The following is a 23,170-nucleotide window of genomic DNA, read 5'->3' on the forward strand; positions in this document are numbered from 1 at the left end:
CCCATTTTCTGCAGAGCTTTTATCATAAATGGATGTTGAACTTTGTCAAAAGCTTTTTCTGCAGCTATTGAGATGATCATATGGTTTTTATACTTCAAGTTGTTGATATGATGTATCACATTGATTGATTTGCATATATTGAAGAATCCTTGCATCCCAGGGATAAACCCCACTTGATCATGGTGCATGATTTTTTTAATGTTCTGTTGGAGTCTGTTAGCTAGTATTTTGTTGAGGATTTTTGCATCTATATTCATCAGTGATATTGGTCTGTAGTTTTCTTTTTTTGTGACATCTTTGCCTGGTTTTGGTATCAGGGTGATGGTGGCCTCGTAGAATGAGTTTGGGAGTGTTCCTCCTTCTGCAATATTTTGGAAGAGTTTGAGAAGGATAGGTGTTAACTCTTCTCGAAATGTTTGATAGAATTCACCCATGAACCCATCTGGTCCTGGGCTTTTGTGTGTTGGGAGATTTTCAATCACTGCCTCAATTTCCGTAGTTGTGATTGGTCTGTTCATGGTTTCTATTTCTTCCTGGTTCAGTCTTGGAAGATTGTATTTTTCTAAGAATGTATCCATTTCTTCCAGGTTATCCAATTGATTGGCATATAGTTGCTTGTAGTACTGTCTCATGGTCTTTTGTATTTCTGAGGTGTCCGTTGTGACTTCTCCTTTTTCATTTCTAATTCTGTTGATTTGCATCTTCTCCCTTTTTTTCTTGATGGGTCTGGCTAATGGTTTATCAATTTTGGTAATCTTCTCAAAGAATCATCTTTTAGTTTTATTTATTTTTCTTATGGTTTCTTTCCTTTCTTTTTCATTTACTTCTGCTCTGATCTTTATGATTTCTTTCCTTCTGCTCACTTTGGGGTTTCTTTGTTCTTCTTTCTCTAGTTGTTTGAGGTGTAAGGTTAGGTCGTTTATTTGATCATTTTCTTGTTTCTTAAGGTAGGACTGTATTGCTATAAACTTCCCTCTTAGAACTGCTTTTGATGCGTCCCATAGGTTTTGGGTTGTTGTGTTTTCATTGTCATTTGTTTCTAGATATTTTTTGATTTCCTCTTTGATTTCTTTAGTGATTCCTCGGTTGTTTAAGAGTGATTCTTTAGCCTCCATGTGGTTGTATTTTTTGCAGTTTTTTTTCCTGTAATTGATATCTAGTCTCATGGCGTTGTGGTCTGAGAAGATGCTTCATATGATTTCAATTTTCTTGAATTTGCTGAGGTTTGATTTGTGACCCAAGATGTGATCTATCCTGGAAAATGTTCCATGTGCACTTGAGAAGAAAGTGTATTCTGTCGTTTTTGGATGGAATGTCCTATAAATATCAATTAAGTCAAGATGGTCTAATGTGTCATTTAAAGCTTGTGTGTCTTTATTTATTTTCTGTTTGGATGATCTGTCCATTGATGTAAGTGGGGTGTTCAAGTCTCCTATTATTATTGTATTCCTGTCAATGTCCCACTTTATGGCTGTTAGCATTTGCCTTATGTATTGAGTTGCTCCTATATTGGGGGCATAGATATTTACCATTGTGATATGTTCTTCTTGAATGGATCCCTTGATCATTATGTAGTGTCCTTCCTTGTCTCTTGTAATAGTCTTTACTTTCAAGTCTAATTTGTCTGATATGAGTATTGCTACTGAAGCTTTCTTTTGACTTCCATTTGCATGGAATCTCTTTTTCCATCCCTTGACTTTCAGTCTATATGTATCCCTTGGTCTGAAGTGGGTTTCTTGTAGGCAGCATATAGAAGGGTCTTGTTTTTCTATCCATTCAGCCAGTCTGTGTCTTTTGGTTGGAGCATTTAATCCATTTACATTTAAAGAGATTATTGACATGTGTGTTTCTATTACGATTTTCTTAATTGTTTTGGGTTTGTATTTGTAGGTGTTTTCCTTTTCTTGTGTTTCCTCCTTAGAGAAGTTCCTTTAGCACTTGTTGTAAGGCTGGTTTGGTGGTGCTGAATTCTCTTAACTTTTGCTTGTCTGGAAAGCTTTTGATTTTTCCATCAAATCTGAATGAGATTCTTTCTGGGTAGAGTATTCTTGGCTGTAGGTTTCTCTCTTTCAGGACTTTCAGTGTATCCTGTCATTCCTTTCTGGCCTGCAGAGTTTCTGTAGAAAGGTCAGCTGTTATCCTGATGGGTTTTCCCTTATATGTTGTTTGTTGCTTTTCTCTTGCTGCTTTTCATATTTTTTCTTTGTGTTTAATTGTCATTAGTTTGATTAATATGTGTCTTGGTGTATTTCTCCTTGGGTTTATTCTGTAAGGGACTCTCTGTGCTTCTTGGACTTGGTTCATTATTTCCTTTCCCATGTTGGGGAAGTTTTCCACTATAACCTCTTCAAATATTTTCTCAGACCCTTTCTTGTTTTCTTCTTCTTCTGGGATGCCTATAATTCGAATGTTGGTACTTTTAGTGTTATCACTGAGGTCTCTGAGACTGTCTTCTATTCTTTTTATTCTTTTTTCTTTTTCCTGCTCTGTGGCGTTTATTTCCCCCATTCTATCTTCCAACTCACTTATTCATTCTTCTGCCTCAGTCATTCTGCTGGTTATAGCATCTAGAGTATTTTTAATTTCAGTTGTTTTGTTATCCATTGCTGTTTGTTTTTCTGAATTCTTATGAACTGTTTCTTGTACTTTCTCTATTTTGGTATCGACATTTTGTATCATTTTTACTATCATTACTCTAAATTCTTTTTTCAGGCATTTTTCCTATTTCCTCCTCATTTATTTGGTCTTGTGTGTTTTTTTCTTGCTCCTTTGCCTGCATGGTGTTTCTTTGTTTCCTCATGGTTGTCCAAACTTTTGGGGTTGCTTGTCCTGGTGATAGAGGTATTTATAGAAGACTGTCCAAGCCTCAGACTAATGTCCAAGTGTTGGGTTAAACAGATACTAAATCTAGGAAACACATACATGTATAAGACACACAATTACTGAATCCATTAGGACATAAGGCTCTGGAAAGACCTGACAGAACCCCAGTATGTATCAGTTATTCAAAGAGAAACCCAGCAGAAATGGACAACTGAAGCAGAACAAATCAGAGACAAAAGCAAAAGCAAACAAACAAACAAATAACACCTTACACATACAAACACTAATCCAGGGAGATTTTGTAAGCTAGAGTCAAATATAAAAAAGAGCTAGAGTACCACCAGAGAGAATGGAGATTCTCAGAATGAAATTAGAGAACTGTACTAAGAACTAAGATAAAGACAAAAGCCTAATATTAAATAGCAAGGCTGTGCATCATCTGGAGACTAGAGCAAGGAGTCTGAGCAGACCGATAGTGTTGCTTATAAGTATGTTAAGATAAAATAAACTTAAAATGGCTGGAAGAAAGGGTAACAGAAGAGCGTAATGTAGTTGGAAATATGCAAATAAAAAGAAAGGAATAGAAATTTATAAAAAATAGAGATGAAAGGAATGTATGAGAGATATATTGTCCGTACTACCAAAAACTTAGCTAGATACAGAAGTATGTAAAAAAAGCCAAAAAAAATAAAGAATAAAAAATATCATTTAAAAATTATGTTATAAAAGTTGTAGGACCCTTAGGGCTAAGATCATATTTAATAAAAAAAAAAAAAAGAGAGAGAGAAAGGAAAAGAAAAAAAAAAAGTCCAGAACTGATCCCAGAATGGACCAGTTCATTCTGTGACCAGCAGAGGTTCCTTTATTGTTCATCTGTAAGGGTCGGTGTGTGGGGAGGGAGAGGGTACAATAGTGGTTCCTTCTCCTGGGAGTGAGTGAGCAGTGGCGCACTGTTTCAGTCGGGCTTGGAGGTGCCTGATGCAGAGGGACGCCGGTGGCTCAGGCGTAAACAGAAAGTCTTAGAGTTGGGCCTCTCTCGGGTTTTTTTTGTTGTTGTTGCTGTTGTTGTTTTTTTTTTTTCCCTCGGCAGACTCCCCGCTGCTGGTGTTGCAAGGGGTTTTAATCTAGCCCTGCCCGAGTGCCTGAGGGTGCTTGTTATCCCTGAGAGCCTTAGGTGGCCCACGGGCATCTCTCCACTGCCTGTTGCAGAGGCTCCAAAAGAGAGAGAGAGGCTACGCGTGGCTCCTCCCCCCCCCCCCACCCATGAGCCTGCAGCCTCCAGCTGCCATCATGGCTGGGCAGCTCTCAGGGACGGGCACTCCTCTCCGCGGACCTCCTCCCTCCTGTCCTCTCGGTCCGTCACCCTACCGGCAACAGTGTTTCTCACCCTGAACCAGCTCTCCAGTTCCCACGCTCCCCCTCCTGGACCCTCCGTTCAGCCGCGGATCGATGTCTCGGTCCAGGAATGCTGAGCTGCGCTGCGGACCCTCCGTATGTTTCTCACTCCCTCCCGTCTGCCACAGCTCTGCTGCTTCACCCTCTTTGAGCCTTTGTAGATGCCTCCCTACCGGCTATGTCAGGCTCCCCGCAGTCCTTTCTGGTGTCCGAGGCCATCTGCTGGTGTTCAGCTGGTTCTCTGGGAATTACTGCGTCCTTCTGTGCATTCCCAATGCATCTGTGGAGAGGGATGCACTCCACGTCTCTCTACTTCGCCACCATCTTTTCTCTCCTATTTAATGTGTTTTAATCAATTTGGTGTGATGTTAAAATTGTCCTAACTCTGGCCTCTTCAGATAGATTCCTAACATTTTGTCAGGCCCCCAATGGTCTTTGAAAGCTCTCAGATTTCTGGTCCTTCAAGATTCCCAGGCTTATCTTGTGCACTTCTTGACCCAGCTCTGAAATCAGCCATCTCTTCAAGAATCTCTGGATCCTCTCGTGGCAAATGGTGTTTAGAGGCCACAAGCTAGGCCTCAAGATAGTCACTGTTATAAACTTGCCATTGCTTCTAGGCTTTTCAGTGGTCAGAGCCAAGAAGTACAGCATTTCTATAAAAGAATAATAATTAAAAAGTACAAACTTGTACTTCTGATTCAAGTTTTAAGACCACAGGATTTTACTTAAGGTGTTTGGTTGTGTTTTTAAGCCTCCTTTCTCCCTTCCCAGGAAAGCCTTGCTTCCTCACAGCATTAGCATTGAGTACATCCTTGTTTTAACCCTTCACATACTTACAATACTTTTAACATAACAGTAGCAATATCCCCAACACTAAGGTGCTGGATATAGTTTCAGATTTCTTTGGCTGTTTGTTTTTGGTTTTGTTTTGGAGGGAGGGTGTATTTCTTTCTTTCTCTGTCTTTGTCCTAAGATGATATCCCACTCTGAATATAGGTCACAATTTGCATTTTAAAGCCACTTAAGCAATGTTTTGTTCTGTGAGTCTATGTCACCAACTTGATAGAATTAGGCTCATGTGTCTTAGTTCTTAATTTGGATAGATGTGTTTATTTCCATATTTTTGGATTCTGTAACACATTTACATGGTTGCAAAGTCAAACTATAAAACAGGAAAAATCTCATTTCTCTCCCTGCCCCTCTCCCATAAGTTATACTTTTCATTACTTTTTGGTTTATTTATCCACTCTTGGGGCTTCCTAGGTGGCGCAGTGGTTAAGAATCCGCCTGCCAATGCAGAGGTCACGGGTTCGATCCCAGCTCCAGGAAGATCCCACATGCCGCGGAGCAACTAAGCCCGTGTGCCAAAAAAAAAAAAAAAAAAAAAAAATTATCCACTCTTTCCTAATGAAAATAGACATATATATGTATGGAAAAGCAGCAAAATAAAAGCAATTTTCTGGTCCCTCTTTTTTTAAAAAACTAAACAGTATACCCTGAATATATAAGCCATTCCATGCCTTCCCTCATCCCCATTATACCCAATTGTTTGGATGTCCTATCCCGTTTTCAACACTCCCCCATGGATGGTCACTTCAGGTATGTTTTTAATCTTTTTCTTTTACCAACAATATTGCAGTGAATAGCTTGTGCATAAGCTTTTTTTCCTTGTATTTTGGACAGTGTATCTTTGGGATAAATCCCTAGAAGTAGAATTGCTATGCAGAATTGTATTTGTGTGTGTCATTTGCTAGGTCATGCTGAATCCCCTCCAGAGGGATCAAACCACCAAAACCAAATTTTAACAACGTGCCAAAATGAGTAGGAACATGCAGCACCCCATCTATCACCCATCTTTTGATCAGATGTTCTACCCAATGACAGGCCTGGATAGATCTCAACCTGGAGTACACAGGTATGGGAAGTCTGGCAGGTGCCATAAAATTCCTTTTTTACTTTGTCTGGAATCAGAGTTAACAGGTAGCCTGCTCATCTCATGCTGAGCAGGAGCTCTGAGTGGTCTTTTCTGCCTTCTTTGATTGATAAGAAGCTTAAAAAGGATTTATTTGTATACTTGGTTTGGTACAGAAAATGGTTCAAGACACGAACCCTATTGGGGAATTATATCAAAAGGTTAGTGATGAATGGAATATTTATAAATGGAATATTTCCTGCCATACCAATAAGCAAATGATGTCTCAGTCATCAAGGATTGTGGCCCTCACTGAAAAAAGCACCTGCCATCAGAGAGCAAGTCCCTCCCTGTGGTGAGCCCCGAGGAAACTCAGGATGTGAAAATGCAGGCCCCAGAGAGCTAAGGTGCATAGCAAAGGAATGATTTCAGTGAGCACAAAGCTTGCATCTTCCCATACATAGAAAAGCGCTAAATTCCTTAATCTGAGATATTAACTTCCTTAAATGGAAGTTCCTGATTAAATGTCCTTTGCTTCAAAACCCTATATATCCTGGCTCCTCCCCTGGCCTCTGTGGAGCAGTTTCTCAGAACTGTCTGAAATGCTGCCTCCTGGGCTGCAGTCCTCATTTGGCTCCAAATAAAACTTAACTTGCAACTTTCACATTGTGCATGTATTTTTTAAGTCAACATTAGCAATTGGACATTATTAAATTCATTGGTTGATAGGACCCTGGTGATCTTTCTTTACAAATGGAAGGGAAATTAACATGGTTAAGAGGCATTCAGTCTCTTATTCATTCGACCAACATGAGTTCAACCCTCTTTCTGTCCACTCTCGACTCCCACTTCTAGGGGAGAAATAATAACATGCACAGCCTTCAGGCTGAATCCAGCACACAGGTCTTTCTGATTCAACTCACGCTTATTTGTGATGAAGAAAAACCATTATTTGCTCACATTTAAAATCAGGGGATTTTACATAAATATTCAGACTTCTGACTCCTTTGAAAATTTGGCCAACCAGGCTGCTTTCCAGCAGGGCAGCTGCTGGTTAGAGCTAAGGAGAGGCTGCCCCCACTAGTAGTACAGATGCTGCCTGCCCCGTGTCCATGATGCCTGTCCAGTCCTTCCATTTATATCTCTTGCTGCCTAGGGTATGAGTTTGTAAGCACTGTCCTAAACTGCTAGCTCCCTGAAGATAAGGACCACCTGTGTCTTGCTTGAATTTAACTCTCAGCAACTAACCCAGATTTGTGCACACAGAGTGCTCTGTATATATTTGTTGGATGATATGAAGTATCTTGGGGATGCATGCAGCACATTTCTTCCCAGAGTGAAATTCTGCAATTGTAATACTACTCTAGCCTAGATTTTTGATGCAGATTGCCATCATAAGTGCCCCCTGGTCTGTGCCATCTTTCCCACTACCTAAAGCCATTCACTTGTATGTCCCCGGGGTGCCCCTCATGTCTACACTTTGCCATTTGACATCTATTCCTCCTTGGAATCTCCTCTTCAACTGAGGACTGCAACGCACATGTCATAAAGTTGTTTGGAAGACAGCATGAGATGACAAATGTCAAGCATGGCCCCTGGCATTTACTTTTATCATGTTAGTAGCAGTGTTTTGTATCCAAATTGGCAAGAATTTCCCCCCTCATAGTTAGTCCGTGGGGTACAGTTTTGATTTGCAGCAATGCCCCAAGAAATACATTACAGTAGAAATCTCTGTATTCATAAAATTTTCAAAGTCCACTCCCCACAGAAATTGATGGAGGTAAAAATTTTATCAAGAAGTTTGTAATTCTTATCTGATCCGTTATTGGCCTAAAGGGGACTATTAGGGCAGGTCTGAGCATATATAACCAGGAGCTCTTGGCCATCTCAGCATGCTCTGAGCTCACTCTTTCTTGAGTACTTAGTCCCAGGTTAGAAGCATGAAGTGGCTTGGGATCCTCGGGCTGGTGGCCCTCTCACAGTGCCTAGTCATGTAAGTATGGGGACTACAAGTGGCGTCATCTCTGTTTCTGGGGTTTTTCTTGTCCTCTTCTTTTTCTACCCATCAGGGTTAGAAGGAAATATAATCATTCCCTGACAGTCTGAAAGCTCAGCTCACACTTATTGGTGAGTACCTTCCCATGGAAGCAAGTGTCTTGCGGTCAGGCTGCAGGGTTACACAACTCTGGGGGTGCCAGTCACATCATGACCTATGTGAAAATGGCACTCCTTGGAATGGTTCAGTGCACAACCTCTACAACTGTAAGTGAGGTCCTATGGAACAGCATTTCCCCTGTAATTGCTTCTGCATCTTCTCTCTGCTCTCTCTCCATATCAGTGTGCATGTGTCTTTCTCTTCATATCTTTCTTTCTCTCCTTTATGTCTTCCATCATTTTGGATGTCTCTGTGCCTGAAGAGCTCCCTTGGTTTTTGTTTCTTTGTTTGTCTGTTTGTTTTCTATTTTGACTCTTCCTTGCTTCTCTAGCCTCTTAATTCCTCTAATGTATTCCCCATGTCCTGGCTTCCTCTCTCACCCCCTCTTCTGTTTGAGCCCTGGAGAAACATGAGGAAGGCTAATTCTAGGCTGTTTTTACCTGTAACAAGCAGTGTGACCACAGCTTAGTCACAAACTCCTTGCATTTCAAATTCCTTCCAGTATAAGAAGATCATGATCCTCCTTCTACCTGCTTCCCAGAGGGTCTTTGAAAAAGATAAAGTGGGATGGCCATAGCAATGGTGTTGGCTGTCATTGTTGAGACTTCCTACATATCAGGTACCTCATATCCATCATCTCACTTAATAGCCACAACATCGTACATGGGGGATGAGGATTATTATAGTCCACTTTTTTCCTGTGAGGATACTGAGACTCCCTAGGGTCATACGATTTACCCAAAATTACACAACAGAACCAGTATTCAAGCCAAGGTCTTGGCCAGGGTCTTTGCCTGGCATCCTGATAATAACATGACATTCATAAAAATGCTGGGAAAATGCACAGCGCCATTAAAATCCAAGGTGTGACAGTCATACAGTAACACAGACAGCTGATTGCTGCCCCTCCTTTGTTTCCTTTTCCCAATGTTCGGTGAAAGAATCCCTCTAATGAAGATCAAGACCATGCGAGAAACTCTCAGGGAAGAAAACCTGTTGACTAATTTCCTGGAGGACAACACTGACCACAGGTTCCAGGATGCCAGTGCTGACCCCAATATTTCTCTTCAGCCCCTGAGGAACTACCAGGATGTGAGTGTGTTGGGAGAATGGTGCTCTACAGAGCCCCCTGGTACTCTACCCTAGCATTGAGGTTGACCTGGAGGGGCCAGGCTGGATACGGGGATTGGGGCTCCTGCAGGAAGCAGAAACACTGGGAAACAGGGACTCTTTTCCCAAAGGAGAAGACAAGTTTCATCCTGAGCTCTTGGTCTGTGTTGACTGTGCCCAGCAATGACCAGGTGGCAGGTAAACATCTATTTCTGTGCCAAAGATATGTGATTAGTGTGGGGGAGATTGTTCTTTCTGATCCAAGTGAGCAAGCTATGGAGTTATGCATGAAAGGTGATCAAATGATAAAGGCAACTGCACATCAAGTTTGAAACCCCAGGCCGAGGAACGTTGGGCTCTGCAGATCCAAGGACACCAGAAAAAAGTTACTAAGCCCTATGGCCTGTGACACCATAAAAATCTGACACTCTGGTTACAGGTATTGATTTTAAACAAAGTCTCATATCTTCTTGAAGAGTGCATAGGCCAGCCTGAGTGATAGGCTAGGAGTAAATACATGCCCAATAAAAGGGCCAAGTGTGTGGTATTGATAGGACATGGTCTGAGTGTAGAGAAAGTGGCCCTTGGTGACCTGGGAAGGCCACATAGAGAAGGAAACACTCAAGCTGGGCCTTGAGGGGGAGACTGGAGAGCTTCTCAAATGAAGGCACTGGAACTTTCTTGGACATCTTGTGGTTAAGACTCTGCACTAATAATGTACTGACTTGGGTTCGATCCCTCATTGGTTAGCTGAGATTGGAAATGGACAGAAAAAAAAAAATTAAATGAAGGCACCGCTCTCAGCAGAGGCTGTGAGGTGTGGTGGTTTGACAGTGATTTCAGGAGACATGGGACCACTCGAGGAAGGCAGTACTCCTGGAATCAAGGGTGGCCAGGGCAGCTGGGTCTGCCTTCAACATTCATCCCCACCCCCACCCCCACAGCTTTGCTATGTTGGCAACATCACCATTGGAACACCCCCTCAGGAGTTCAGGGTCGTCTTTGACACCACCTCCTCTTTCACGTGGATGCCCTCCATCAACTGCTCCAGTATCTCCTGCCGTAAGTACCTACCCCACCCCTCATGACCTCTCATCTATACTCCCCTCCCACATATTACTCCTTCCGTGGCACCTGAGGGACACTCGTCACTTGTGTCTGCAGGTACACACAATCTCTTCAACCCTCAGTTGTCCACCACCTTCCAGCCCTCAGTCCTGTCCTTCGACCTGGAGTATGGTGCTGGGAGGATTGTTGGAATTCTTGCCTATGACACCATTCGGGTAACCAGGCCTGGTGCAGCTTCTAGAGACTAGAAGCTGAGTCAGGGCTGGCCCTGGGAGCAACTGCAGCTTAGAAAACAGCTGCAGGACCAACTGGGAGGGTCTTTCTTTCCCAAGGTCCCCTAGTGCCAGGCAGCCCTCCACACAGATACAGTGCCCTGCTGAGACACAGACTCCCAAATGGCTAACCGAGAGAGTGGATTTGGGTGTGGATTTGTAGCTCCTTTGCCCATGAACAGCTCAAGGTTCAGTTTCCTTGGAGCGGGGAGAGAGGGGAAAAGGCATCCACTTTTCTATTCTCAGACTGTGCTGGGCTTTTTCATGGTAATAACATGTTTAATCCTGCAACACGCCCACAAGCAAGTACTATGATCAGCTGCAATATACAGAGGAGGAAACTGAGGTGCACAGAGACAGGACCTTGGAAATATCAGGCATTTAGTAAGCAGTGGAGCTGTCCTAGCCTGTCAGGATTCATGCATGTGTGAGGTATTTAGGGAGAGGATAAAACTGATGCCAGGCCCCTGGGGTTAGCTGAGGGCTTCAGGCATGTGGTCAGGGAAAGCAGGGGCCGCAGATGTGGGAAGGGCCTGATAAATGGGTTTTCACTGTATGGGGCCTTTGAGAGTCCAATAATATCTATGGCCTGCCTCCCCCAAAGGGCCTGGGTATTCTCGCTCTCTCTGACACACACAACACCATTTTTTCCAGGCAGAATTTTCACAAGAACCCTTGCACCCACATTGTAAAAAGGGCTTTAGTCTTCGTGAAGAGATGCAGGATCCAGAATACATTGCAATAAATTCAGTCCATATCTGTTATCTGATCATAGTGATGGCAAAGATAAGACTACCCTGCTCTCTACTCATTTTGTCCTCATTTTATCCTGTCCTGAGTGTACGTTTCTCCACCTGTATAGCAGACATGAGGCCAAGTTGACTCCCTTCAGATGGTGTGTGCAAGAGTTGTTTAAAATCCATAGCCCTGAACAAATGGAACCCAAGTTCCTATGCCAGCTTGGTCTAACCATGTGAAGTCCTCCTGGGGCATAGCTAGGCCTCAGGTCTTCTCTGAGGTGCTGATGGCATGGACAACCCAGCCCATTCCAGCTCCATTTCCCAAACCTTTATGTGGGACACTCTCCTCTCCTACAGATCATGAACCTTGTCGACCTGGACCAGGCATTTGGGCTGAGTGTGAATCAGAGTGGGTTGGATCATGCAGTCTTTGATGGTGTCCTGGGCCTGGGCTATCCCAGCCTCACTCCCAAAATCATCACCCCCGTTTTTGACAACTTGAAGAAACGAGGAGTCATTTCTCAGCATATCTTTGCCTTCTACTTGAGCAGGTAAGTCTGAGCTTGACAACCCCTCACTCTAAATCAGGCGTAAGATGATTTCAGATGCATGAAGAGTTACAGAGCTCCTGATCCAGAATTTTCCTGAGAGACTGTTTAGCCAAGCCTAACTACAGCCCCAGGGCCACATCTGGCCCCACCAGTGGTTCTTTTAAATTAAGTTTCATTGGATCACAACCATGCTCATGGGCTCAAGGACAGCTGCCTGGTCCAGGGGGTTGAGAGAAGAGTGAGAGCAATGGAAGGTGTCAGGCTACAGGCTCAAGGGAAAGGCAGCAGGATTTGCTGGTGGACTTGACATGGAAGGAGGAAGAGGGATGGCGGGAATGTGTTCTCCCTCACTAACATTTTACCAGCAGCCCAGGACCAGTTACACAATTGACAGGAGCTAGTGCAAAATGAAAATGTGGGACCTCCTGTTCTAAATGTATTAGAAATTTCAAGACAAGAATCGCAGAGTTGTGGGGACCTGCTGAGCATGGGTCCCCAGGGATGGCACTAGTCACAGGCCCAAGCAGCCATGCCTCCATGAGCCTGAACCCATGCACTTAGTGTCCTCGAGCCTCAGCATTTCTAGAAGATGACAGGCTACACAAAAGGGAATCCAGACCTCTCGTGTTAGGTGTCTTTTGAGGGTATCTCTGAGCACTCTGATTGCTGGAGGGGACCAAGCCCTCTTTAGAAAGGCAGGTGGTCGGAGCCCTGCCAGGCTGCCCATCTTCAAAGCTCTTCTGTGCCACTCATTAGTCGGTGACTGACCTTATTCAGGTAGTCAATCCTACCATGCTTCAGTTTCCACAACTGTAAAATGGGGACCATTGTAGTGCCTCTGGTGTGTGGATAACCACAGCCCTCAGATGGTTAGTGGTGTTATTCTCCGACAAGAATCCCTCCCTCTTCCTTCTTTCCTCAGCAGGAAGGAGAATGGCAGCGTGGGGATGTTTGGTGGGGTGGACCACAGCTACCACAAAGGGCAGCTCAAGAGGATACCAGTGACCCGAACCCTTTACTGGCAGATAGCCGTGAACAAGTAAGCCTGTCCCTCCGAGAGCCACCCAAGTGATGCTCCCACACGTGCACACAGACACATGCAGACAGACACAAAGGCACGATCAGACACACAGTCACACACAGACATGTATCTTCCAACCACAAAGACACACATGTAAACAAAGACAGTGACACACCTAAACACACACATTGGCACACATGGAAACATGCACAGGAACACAGACACACATACACACACACTCAGAGAAACATACATACACACATCCAAACACACATACACACAGAGAGACACCACCCATGGGCTCATATTCACCCCTGGCCTCCTGACCAGGGCCCTGACCAGGGTCCTGAACAGGGTTCTGAGGGGTGTGTGCAGCCTGGGGAGGGCTGCACCCACTGTGCTGCGTGGCAGATGGCAGGCTTTGAGGACCATAAAGTACAGTGAATAGAGGATCAGGGAGAATTTCACCAGACTGAACAAGGTTGAGATAAGATGGCCAACTGTCCAGGGCTTCCCAGGACCAAGGGAGTTCTTCATACACAAAACTGCTAGTTTCAAAACAGGGGAAGTCCTAGACAAACTGGGGAAAATAGTCTCCTTAGGGAGAAGCTTACCAGCAATGGAGAGGGGTTGGCTGCATTCTTGATACTGAAAGCACTCCTGCCAAGAGACACTCCCACTACCCATTGCCATCCACCTTCACAACCCGGGAACACAGTGGGCAGAGGCTGTGACAGAGAATCAAGAAGCTGGGATCCCAGAGTGGTCTGCGAACAAGGGGCGATAACTGATGGGGCTCTGTGTGATACCCTAAGATAGAGCTTATGGGTCCTTTGGAGGCCCCGTGGGCTACCTTGGGCATCGCCTGGTCAGGGTCCTCAATGTCTGAGCTGGGTAGAGTGCCATGTTGGGAAACAACCTCTCCCAGGGCAGCCTGTGTCTCCCTCCCCACCACTCTGAGCATCTACTGCCCCAGAGAACCTCATCTTCACTGTGCAGGTTGACCCAGTACTGGTCAGACACCAGACACAGGTCTCTGGTTATTCCTCATGCATTCTCTCACTCCCTCACTTATTCACTCATTCTTCATTCACTCATTTATTCACTCAGCAAAGATACATTGTACCCACTGTGTGCTGGGCACTTGAGGGAGGCACTGAGGATACAGCTTGTCCTTATATCTAGTGAGGCAGATGTACATGAAATGAGTCACACACATAATGAATTACCACTTCCGTACATGCTACAAATAATGATGAATCTTCAGAGAGAGTGACCAAGACAGAAGCCTGATCTAGTCTGGGGGGAAGATTTTCCTGATAAAGGGACATTTAAGCTAGAAACTGGAAGATAAGGAGAAATTAGCTAGATAAAGGGGATGGGGTCTTCTAGGAAGGTCCGCCAGCACATGCAAAGGCCAAGAGGCACAAAAGAGCCTGGTGCATTCAAGAACTCAAAGGAAGTGAAAGCAGTTTATGGAAGCAGAGCAAAGGAATACGGAGCCAGAGCATGAGCTGAAGGGCTATTCTGGAGAAAGACAGGGAGGGGGGCTGTCATGTGGGGAGAATTCAGTGTGATCCTGGTGCCCACTTTGTCCCACTGTCTCTCAGCATCACCGTGAATGGGAAGTTTGTTGGTTGTTACCGTGGATGCCAGGCCATTCTGGATACCGGGACTGCATTTCTGGCTTGCCCAACTAGATCGGTCACCACCATTCAGAAGCTCATCAACGCCACACCTTTCAGTGAAGAGGTGAAGGGACATGCCACAGGGTCACCCTAGAACTCTCCACACACCAGAAATCGGCTGGGCCAACCTCTTTCCTCTTTAGCAGTACTGGGTTCCATGTAGCAACATCACCAACCTGCCTGCTATCATCTTCAACATCAACGGCACTGACTACCCAGTGCCCGCTGAAGCCTACATCTGGAAGGTGAGGGGCCAACCTTTGGGCTGGTTCTCAAATCTGGGACTTGCAGGGACCCTTGGGCTTCAATGGGAGGAGGGGGCCCTCTGCAGGCCAAGCCACACCAATGCAGATGCTGCTGAGCCCAAGGGGCTGGGCCAGCACCTCCCACAAACCAACCACTTGTTACTAATGGACAGCCTAGGACATCCATCATCCAGGAATAAATGGAGACACCACCCTGTGCTGGCATGGTGCAAGGCACAAGGAGAGGCGAACACTAAGGGCCTCTGCCCTCAAAGAGCTTCAGTTCTACCCGAGCCCTCAGATGGTTGAACATGGAAAGTCAGCTTTAGCAATCCCTGAAACTGGCCAAGTGACCAATGACACTGTTTGGGGACAGACTCTGTATGTTGCTGCACCATCATCTTTAAATTCCTCCCTTCCCATCTCGAAAGAATCCTAGTTGGATGATCAATTACCTCGTTCCCCTAGTCCTCAGCTACAGCTTCCACTTGCTAAGCCTCACATCCCTCTCTTTGAGCTGGGCTAGCAGATGCCTCTGTGGGAAGATTGGATGCTCACCTGAATAAGGGGTGCACAGTGACTGCACAGCTCAGGACCAAGACTGAGGCTTAATGCCAGTTCCCTATGGGAATTTAGAGGAGGCCGATGTGCTCAAAGAAGGCCATGAGGAAGACATGGAATTTCAGTAATATGAAAGCCCCAGCCTCATGGGGGCATGAGGAGGCCTGCTAGGGTTGAGGCAAATCTACACTGGATTCCTGCAAATAGCACCTCCGGGGGCTGTCTCAAGTGGTGCCAGGGCTAGATTAGGGAGAGGTGAGGGCTACAGAGAAGGGGAGCCCCATGTTAAGTCAGCCCAGCCATCCTGGAGTTGCCAGGGGAGGTGCACATGGGTCTAGGAAGTCTTCCTAGAAGGGCTGAGCACAGGCTTGCACACAGGTTGTGGGGAAGAGAGAGAAGAAAAGGCATTCTCTGCAGAGAAAGCAGAGAGCTTGGATCAGAGGGAAATAAAAGGGAAATTATGGGCCTTCCTTGTCTTTTTTTTTTTTTTTTGATTGCAATGAAATATACTTGATTTGCATTGTTGTGTTAATATCTGCTGTACAACAAAGTGACTCAGTTGTGTGTACATGTGTATATATGTGTATCTATATATATACCACATGTATATATATATGTACACACATACATATACATACATATACTCCTATAATTTTTTCTATCATTTCCATTACAGTTTGTCATAGGGTATCGAATACTGTGCTATACAGCAGGACCTTGTTGTTTATCCATTTATCCACTCTCTGTATAGTAGTATGCATCTGTTAATCCCAAACTCCAAAACTTCCCTTACCCTCCTCCCTACCTCAAGGCAACCACATGTCCTGGCCATTCTTGTCCTTGGAAGGGCACTCCACTTCTGCAGCTTCTGAGACAGTAATTTGGTCCTTACTAAAGGAGGGAAACAAAACTGAGGAGCCACCAGCTCTGGATGCTGTGGGGGGTGGTAGGTAAGGAATGAAGCTGACTGGAGTGTATTTCTGTCTCCCCCAGTGTCCTCACAGCACCGGTATCAGCTGGTTTCAAGGAGGCACAGAGACCTGGAACGTATTGGAGACCTGGGTCCTGGGTGAGGCCTTCTTGAGGCTGTATTTCTCGCTTTACGATCGGGGAAACAACAGGGTTGGGCTGGCTTCTGCAGTGTAAATCCTGGGGCTGCCTCAGGAATCAATCAGGCCCACTCCAAACACACACTCACTCACACATAGGGCACTCCCAACCAGGGACGATGGTGGACTCTGTTTGGTGATCTGCAAAGCCCTATTCTCAGTAAAGAATAAAGGATTCCATTCCCAATGGTGCAAAAATGAATGCGTGCCTCTCTTTGTGCTGGGGAGGTGTTTCAAAATCCAGCAGGATCTTGAACATCGTCTGAACCACAAGGGGGAGGAGCCCAACTCCAAATGGCTTCAAGGAAAGGGAAGATTTCCTGGAAGGATAGTGGTGTTATGAGACAAAGGAACCAGAGCAGATCCTCACATCTCAGGGACTAGACCCAAGAAATCAGAAGTCTTCAGCTCACTCTTTCTCTTCCTCTTTCCCTTCCCTCATTGTTGATTCTCTTAGCCTGACAGCTTTCTCCCCTCAGGCTTCTACACATATATCCCCATGGCATCTAATTCACAAGGAAAGAAGCTCAGAAAACATGAGGTTCCAGGGAGGGCTCTGATTTGTCCACCTTAGATCATGTGTCCAGCCCTCGAGCATCCAACCTGGCAGGCACATGGCATACTATCATTGGCTTTACTTAGTCCCATTGCCTTGCCCTACATGATTGAAAGTTTCTTCAACAACATGTGGGTGGAGCAGGGGACAGGCAGCCCCAGAGGAAGTGGCAGGGGGAGGGGTGTTCTAGACCATGGAAGAATTGGCAACAACTCCACAAACTCTGCCACCTCCTCATTCAGAAGGATAGGAAGGGGTAATAAAACTGGATTTTGTTCTTCCCATCTCAGAGGACCTTTGCTAGTTGCCTTCTGCTCCAGGAGGTTTCTTGGTGAGGTCCTTCAAGCTGAGATGGGGATGCCAGGTGGAGAATACAAGAGAGGTGTAGATAGGAGGTCAGAAGAGTGACGGTCTTCATTCTCAGAGAGGCAGGGAATGGCTGGTGTAGGGCAAGAGTGGGGTCATTGACTTCAGACTTGCCTCCTCACTTTGAAACACACTAGTTAAGTCCTGCAGTTCCCATGTGTATGCAGATCTGCTGTATATCAAGGTTGCCATGTGTCTGGTCCTTTTGGGATAGTACTGGATAATGATTGGCTTGAGAGGAGTGAAAGAGGACCAGTTGCAGAACTGATAAATGGGAAAAGGTGAGAGCAGAACTGGCATTTTTTTTTAATAGCAAATATCATGGTCTGGGCTTAATTGATATTTAATGGAATAGTGTGTCAAACTCATTTTCCAAGTGGTCTTCATGGGACCATAAGCAAAGCCTGTCTGTTTTGAGAAACCACCAGTAAGAATAATAGGAATAGCTCAGGTTACTTGCATATGGCATTTCCCCGTGTCTCTATGAGCCCCTGCTGGTTATGACACCCACTGTACAGATGAAAGAAGTCTCCTTCATACTTCTAGCCCCATACTGGTGACAGGCACATAGTAGGCCCTCAATAAATACATGTTGAATAAATGAATGGATGAATTGCTGGATGCTTCCACTAGAACACACTGCTGCATCCATATTGGGAGACATCTGGCATCAGCAATGTTTACTACCATAATACCAACCAGAAAATATCTGGCTTTGCTTTCCTAGATGAGCCTAATGCCAGGGCTGGGCCTGTGTCTGTTAATGAGCCCACTGTTATTCAGGCTCTATATTTGTAGCCTGTGCTACCAACATGAGGATAAATTCTGATCTACATATTTTATTTTTTTTTGGCTGCACACAACATCATGTGGGATTGTACTTCCCTGATAGGCATCAAATCCATATCCCCTGCATTTAAAGCATGGAGTCTTAAACACTGGACCACCAGTGAAGTCCCAATCTCTGATCTTGAAAGCAACAATCTTGCCGCCCCTTTCACTTTCATTCTTTACCCACTGCAGACCACAGAGATTTATAGGCACTGGTGGGACAAATGTGGAAAAACAGGAAAAAGGTAGATCATAAACCCTTCTAGGAAGAGAATAAATTGATACAATTTTCTGGAGTTGACTTGTTCTTAAAGTATGTATAGTCTTCTCCCAGCAATGTTTCATCTAAGGTTTATGCTAGTGATGATCAGAAGCACTCAATAACTTACATAAGCAAGGATATAGTCCTCAGAATCTCTCACACAAGGGAAAATCTGCGACATCCCAAGAGCCAATCAGCATAAAGTGACCACAGCACAGATAGGATGTTATGAAATCAACTAATATAAAATTATGTTTAAAGGGAATACTTAGTGTTATGAGAAATCACTCCAAAAGGACATTGTGAGAAAAGAGCAGAATACTTTTGTATTGTATGTATTGCATGATCCCAGGTTTGCTAAACACATGGAAGACAGTGCAGCATCCTCACCAGGCATATACAATCTAGAGCTTTTCTGCCTGTGTTCACATCCCACCTCTGACGCCTACCAGTCATGTGGCCTTCATAATTTCATTTCTGAACAGCGATTTCCCATTCGGTAAATTTGGGAGAAGGATAGATCCTCCCTCACTTATCATCAAGAAAATGCAAATCAAATGACAATAAGATACCATCTCACATCCATTAGCACGGTCATTATCAAAAAACAAACTATACCAAGTTTGACGAGGATGTGGAACCCTGTACACTGTTGGTGGGAATGTAAACTAGTGCAGCCATTGGAGAACATAATGGATGTTCCTCAGAAAAGTCCAAAAAAGAATCCCTATTTTACCAAGCAATCCAGCTTCTGGGTATTTATTCCAAAATATTGAAATCATGATCTCAAAGGGATATTTGTCCTGTCATGTACTCTGCAGCATCATTCACAAGAGCCAAGATGTAGAAAGAGTTTAGATTCATCAACAGTTAAGTGGATAAAGAAAATGTGGTAGAAACATACGATGGAATATCATTAGGACATTTAAAAAAATTCATTTATTTGGCTATGCTGTCCTTTAGTTGCAGCATGCATGATCTTCTGTTGCAGCATGTGGGATGTTTAGTTGTGGCATGTGAACACTTAGTTGTGGTATGTCGGATCTAGTTCCCTGACCAGGCATTGAACAGAGGCCCCTGCATTGGGAGGGCAGAGTCTTTTCCACTGTGCCACAAGGTACATCCCACTCACGGCTGTTTTTATATTTAATTTATTTCAGTTGATGTGATGTGATGCGAAAATTGAAATCTTGTGCCTCAGATAGGGATTTGAACATTGGTGGCAAGGACTTAAACCCCACCAAAATCCTGACTGAGATAAAAATTAATATGGCTTGAAGTGAAACCCAGCCAAAACTCAGACTGGGGCTCAAACCCCACAGCTGGGACTTGAACCCACCCCAAATCGTGCGAGGGACTTGAAACCACGCTGTCAAGACTACAACCAAGTGAAAATCCAAAGTCTTAAAATTGAGATCACACATTACATTTGAGAACTGAAGGAAGCTGAGGTTCTTGATGTCTCATTGCAGAAAGAATCCAGTGAGAGACACACTGATAAGTAAGAAGTGAGTTTATTTACAGAGAAACACACTCCACAGACAGACATGGGCCATCTCAGAAGGTGAGAAATGTACCAGTGATGTGGTTGTCAGTTTTCAAAGGGGTGAGTAATTTCACAGGCTAATAATCGGGACGTATATTCCAGCTATTTCAGGAAGGGGAGGAGATTTCCTGGAGTTGGGCCACTGCTACCTTTTTGATCCTTATGGCTGTATTATGAGTCTCAAGCTCTAGTGGAAGTTGAGTTGTCCACCATCTTGGACCCATTTGGTTCTACTCAGTTTATGTCATATCCTTGGGCTACCTCATTCTTTCCAAGGTTGTGCCCCGTCCCTATGCCTCCTTTTCCATTCCACTCGAAGATACTTTACTCAGATATTCTTATGGGAAGGAGGAAGGCAATGGTCCATCTTCTCTGACCACTTCCAGGCTCATTAGGGGGGCGACTTTATTTTTCAGGGAGTAAAATCCTCTGAAGGCTTGATCTAGTGGCCCCTGGGGCAGGAAGTTTCCTTGTATTGTCCACCTATGCTGGAATACTCACATAACCGTTGTGTTGGTGTGGAAGTGTTGTAATTGCTTCCATAGTTTTTGTATGAAATTCCTTGATGATGAAGCACTTTTTGTAACAGCTTCAGAATATAAAAAATCTATGAAAGATAGAAGACTTGAAAGGCATGGTTAAACATCTCATTACAGTATAATCAATAAACTTGGTTACAATAACCAAAATTATGAAAAAAATGTGTTTCACTTAACATACCAAATTATCCTCATTAAATATTTCTCTTAAAGATACCAAATGGGTCTCTTTTCTGTTTCAAGGTGGTGGAGTAGAAGAACAAGTGCTCAATGACTTTTGCAAGAGCACTGGAATCACAAGTAACTGCTGAACAATCATTGATATGAAGACACTGGAACTTACCAAGAAATACACCCCACATCCAGTGACAAGAGAGAAGCCACAGTGTGACAATGGGAGGGGAGCTATTGCAATAAAATCAAATCCCATAATCACTAGTTGGTTGACTCACAAACTTGAAAACAGTTATACCACAGATGTCCACCCACTGGAGTGGGGGTTCTCAGCTCCCCATCAGGCTTCCTAACCTGGGGATGTGGCAACAGGAGGAGGAATCCCCACATAATGAGACTTTGAAGGCCAGCAGAATTTGATTGCAGGACATCCACATGTCTGGGGTAAAAAGAGACTCCACTCTTGGAGGTCACACAAAAAGTAGTGTGCAACCAGGATCCAGGAGGAAGGAGCAGTGACTCCATGGAAGACTGAAGCAGACCTACCTGCTTGTGTTGGGAGGTTGCCTGCAGAGCTGGGGGCAGTTGTGGCTCTCTTCAGGGATGAAGATGTTGGCAGTGGGGCTACTGTGAAGGGTTCATTGGCATGAGCCCTCCTGGAGTCTGACATTAGTCCCACCAAAGAGCCTGTAATCTCTAGTGCTGGGCTGCCTCAGACCAAACAACCAAGAGGGTGGGAACTCAGCCCTACCCATTGGCAGGCAGGTGGATTAAAGTTTTACTGTGCTCTGCTCAGTATAGCAACACCCAGCCCTATCCACCATCAGTTTTTCCCATCAAGAAGTGCGCACAAGCCTCTTAGACAGTGTCCTCCACCAGAGGGCCGACAGCAGTATCAAGAAGACCTGTAATCCTGAAGCCTGCAAAATGAAAACCACAGCCACAGAAAGACAGAGAAAATGAACAGGCAGAGGACTTTGTACCAGACGAAAGAACAAGAGTAACCCCCAGAAAAACAACTAAAGGCAGTGGAGATAGCAACCTTGCAGAAAAAGAATTCACAATAATTATAGTGAAAATGCTCCAGGTCTTCAAGAAAGGACTGGATGCAAAGATCAGAAAGACACAAGCAATGTTTAACAAAGACCTGGAAGAATTAGAGAACTAAGAAACAGAGAAATAATACAATGACTGAGATGAAAAATATACTATAAGGAACTGATTGCAGAATAACTGAGGCAGAAGTAAGGAAAAGTGAGCTGGAAGGCAGAATGGTGGAAATCACTGATGCAGAAAAGAAGAAAGAAAAAATAATGAAAAGAAATTAAGACAGTATGAGACACCTCTGAGACAACATTAAACCCAGCAACATTTGCATTATAGGGGACCCAGAAGCAGAGAGAGAGAGAAAGGACCCAGGAAAATATTTGAAGAGACTATATTCAAAAACATCCCTAACATGGGAAAAGAAATAGCCACCCAAGTCCAGGAAGCACAAAGAGTCCCAGGCAGGAGAAACACATCAAGACTCATAGTAGTCAAATGGAGAAAAATGAAAGACAAAGGAAAATCATTAAATAAGCAAGGGGAAAATCACAAATAACACACCAGGGAACTCCCATAACTTTAAGGGTAACAGCTGACTTTTCAGCAGAAACTCTGCAAGCCAGAAGGGAATAACACAATATGTTTAAAGTGATGAAAGGGAAATACCTACAACCAAGAATACTCTACACAGCAAGAATCTCATTCAGATTCAATGGAGACATCAAAAGCTTTATAAAGAAGCAGAAGTTAAGAGCATTCAGCACACCAAACCAGCCCTACACCAAATGCTAAGGGAATGTCTCTAAGTGGGAAATACAAGACAACAAAGGATCTACAAACACAAACCCAAAACAATTAAGTAAATGGCAATAGGATTGCACATATCGATAATTACCTTGAATGCAAATGGACTAAATGCACCAACCAACAGACACAGGCTGGGTGAATGGATATGAAAACAAGACCCACATATGTGTTATCTGCAAGAGACCCATTTCAGACCTAAGAACACATAAAGACTGAATGTGAGGAGATGGAAAAAGCTATTCCATGCAAATGGAAATCAAAAGAAAGCTGGAATAGCAATACTCATATTAGATACAATAGACTTCCAAATAAAGGATGTTGGAAGAGACAAGAAAGGACATTACATAATGATCAAGGGATCATTCCAAGAAGAGGATAGAACTATTATAAAT

General features: G+C 44.1%; 1 protein-coding gene across 1 annotated transcript; it reads left to right on the plus strand.

Moving 5' to 3' along the window:
* Window positions 1-8,070: 8,070 nt before the first annotated feature.
* On the plus strand, window positions 8,071-16,687 carry LOC130848735 (pepsin F-like). The gene is made up of 9 exons (XM_057727140.1): window positions 8,071-8,123; window positions 9,227-9,377; window positions 10,340-10,457; window positions 10,560-10,678; window positions 11,833-12,026; window positions 12,949-13,065; window positions 14,658-14,799; window positions 14,882-14,980; window positions 16,535-16,687. Exons 1-9 carry the CDS (start codon window positions 8,071-8,073, stop codon window positions 16,685-16,687), a joined length of 1,146 nt encoding a protein of 381 aa, XP_057583123.1.
* The last annotated feature ends 6,483 nt before the right edge of the window (window positions 16,688-23,170 follow it).

The sequence above is a fragment of the Hippopotamus amphibius genome, chromosome 3, assembly GCF_030028045.1.
Source record: "Hippopotamus amphibius kiboko isolate mHipAmp2 chromosome 3, mHipAmp2.hap2, whole genome shotgun sequence".
NCBI lineage: Eukaryota > Metazoa > Chordata > Mammalia > Artiodactyla > Hippopotamidae > Hippopotamus > Hippopotamus amphibius.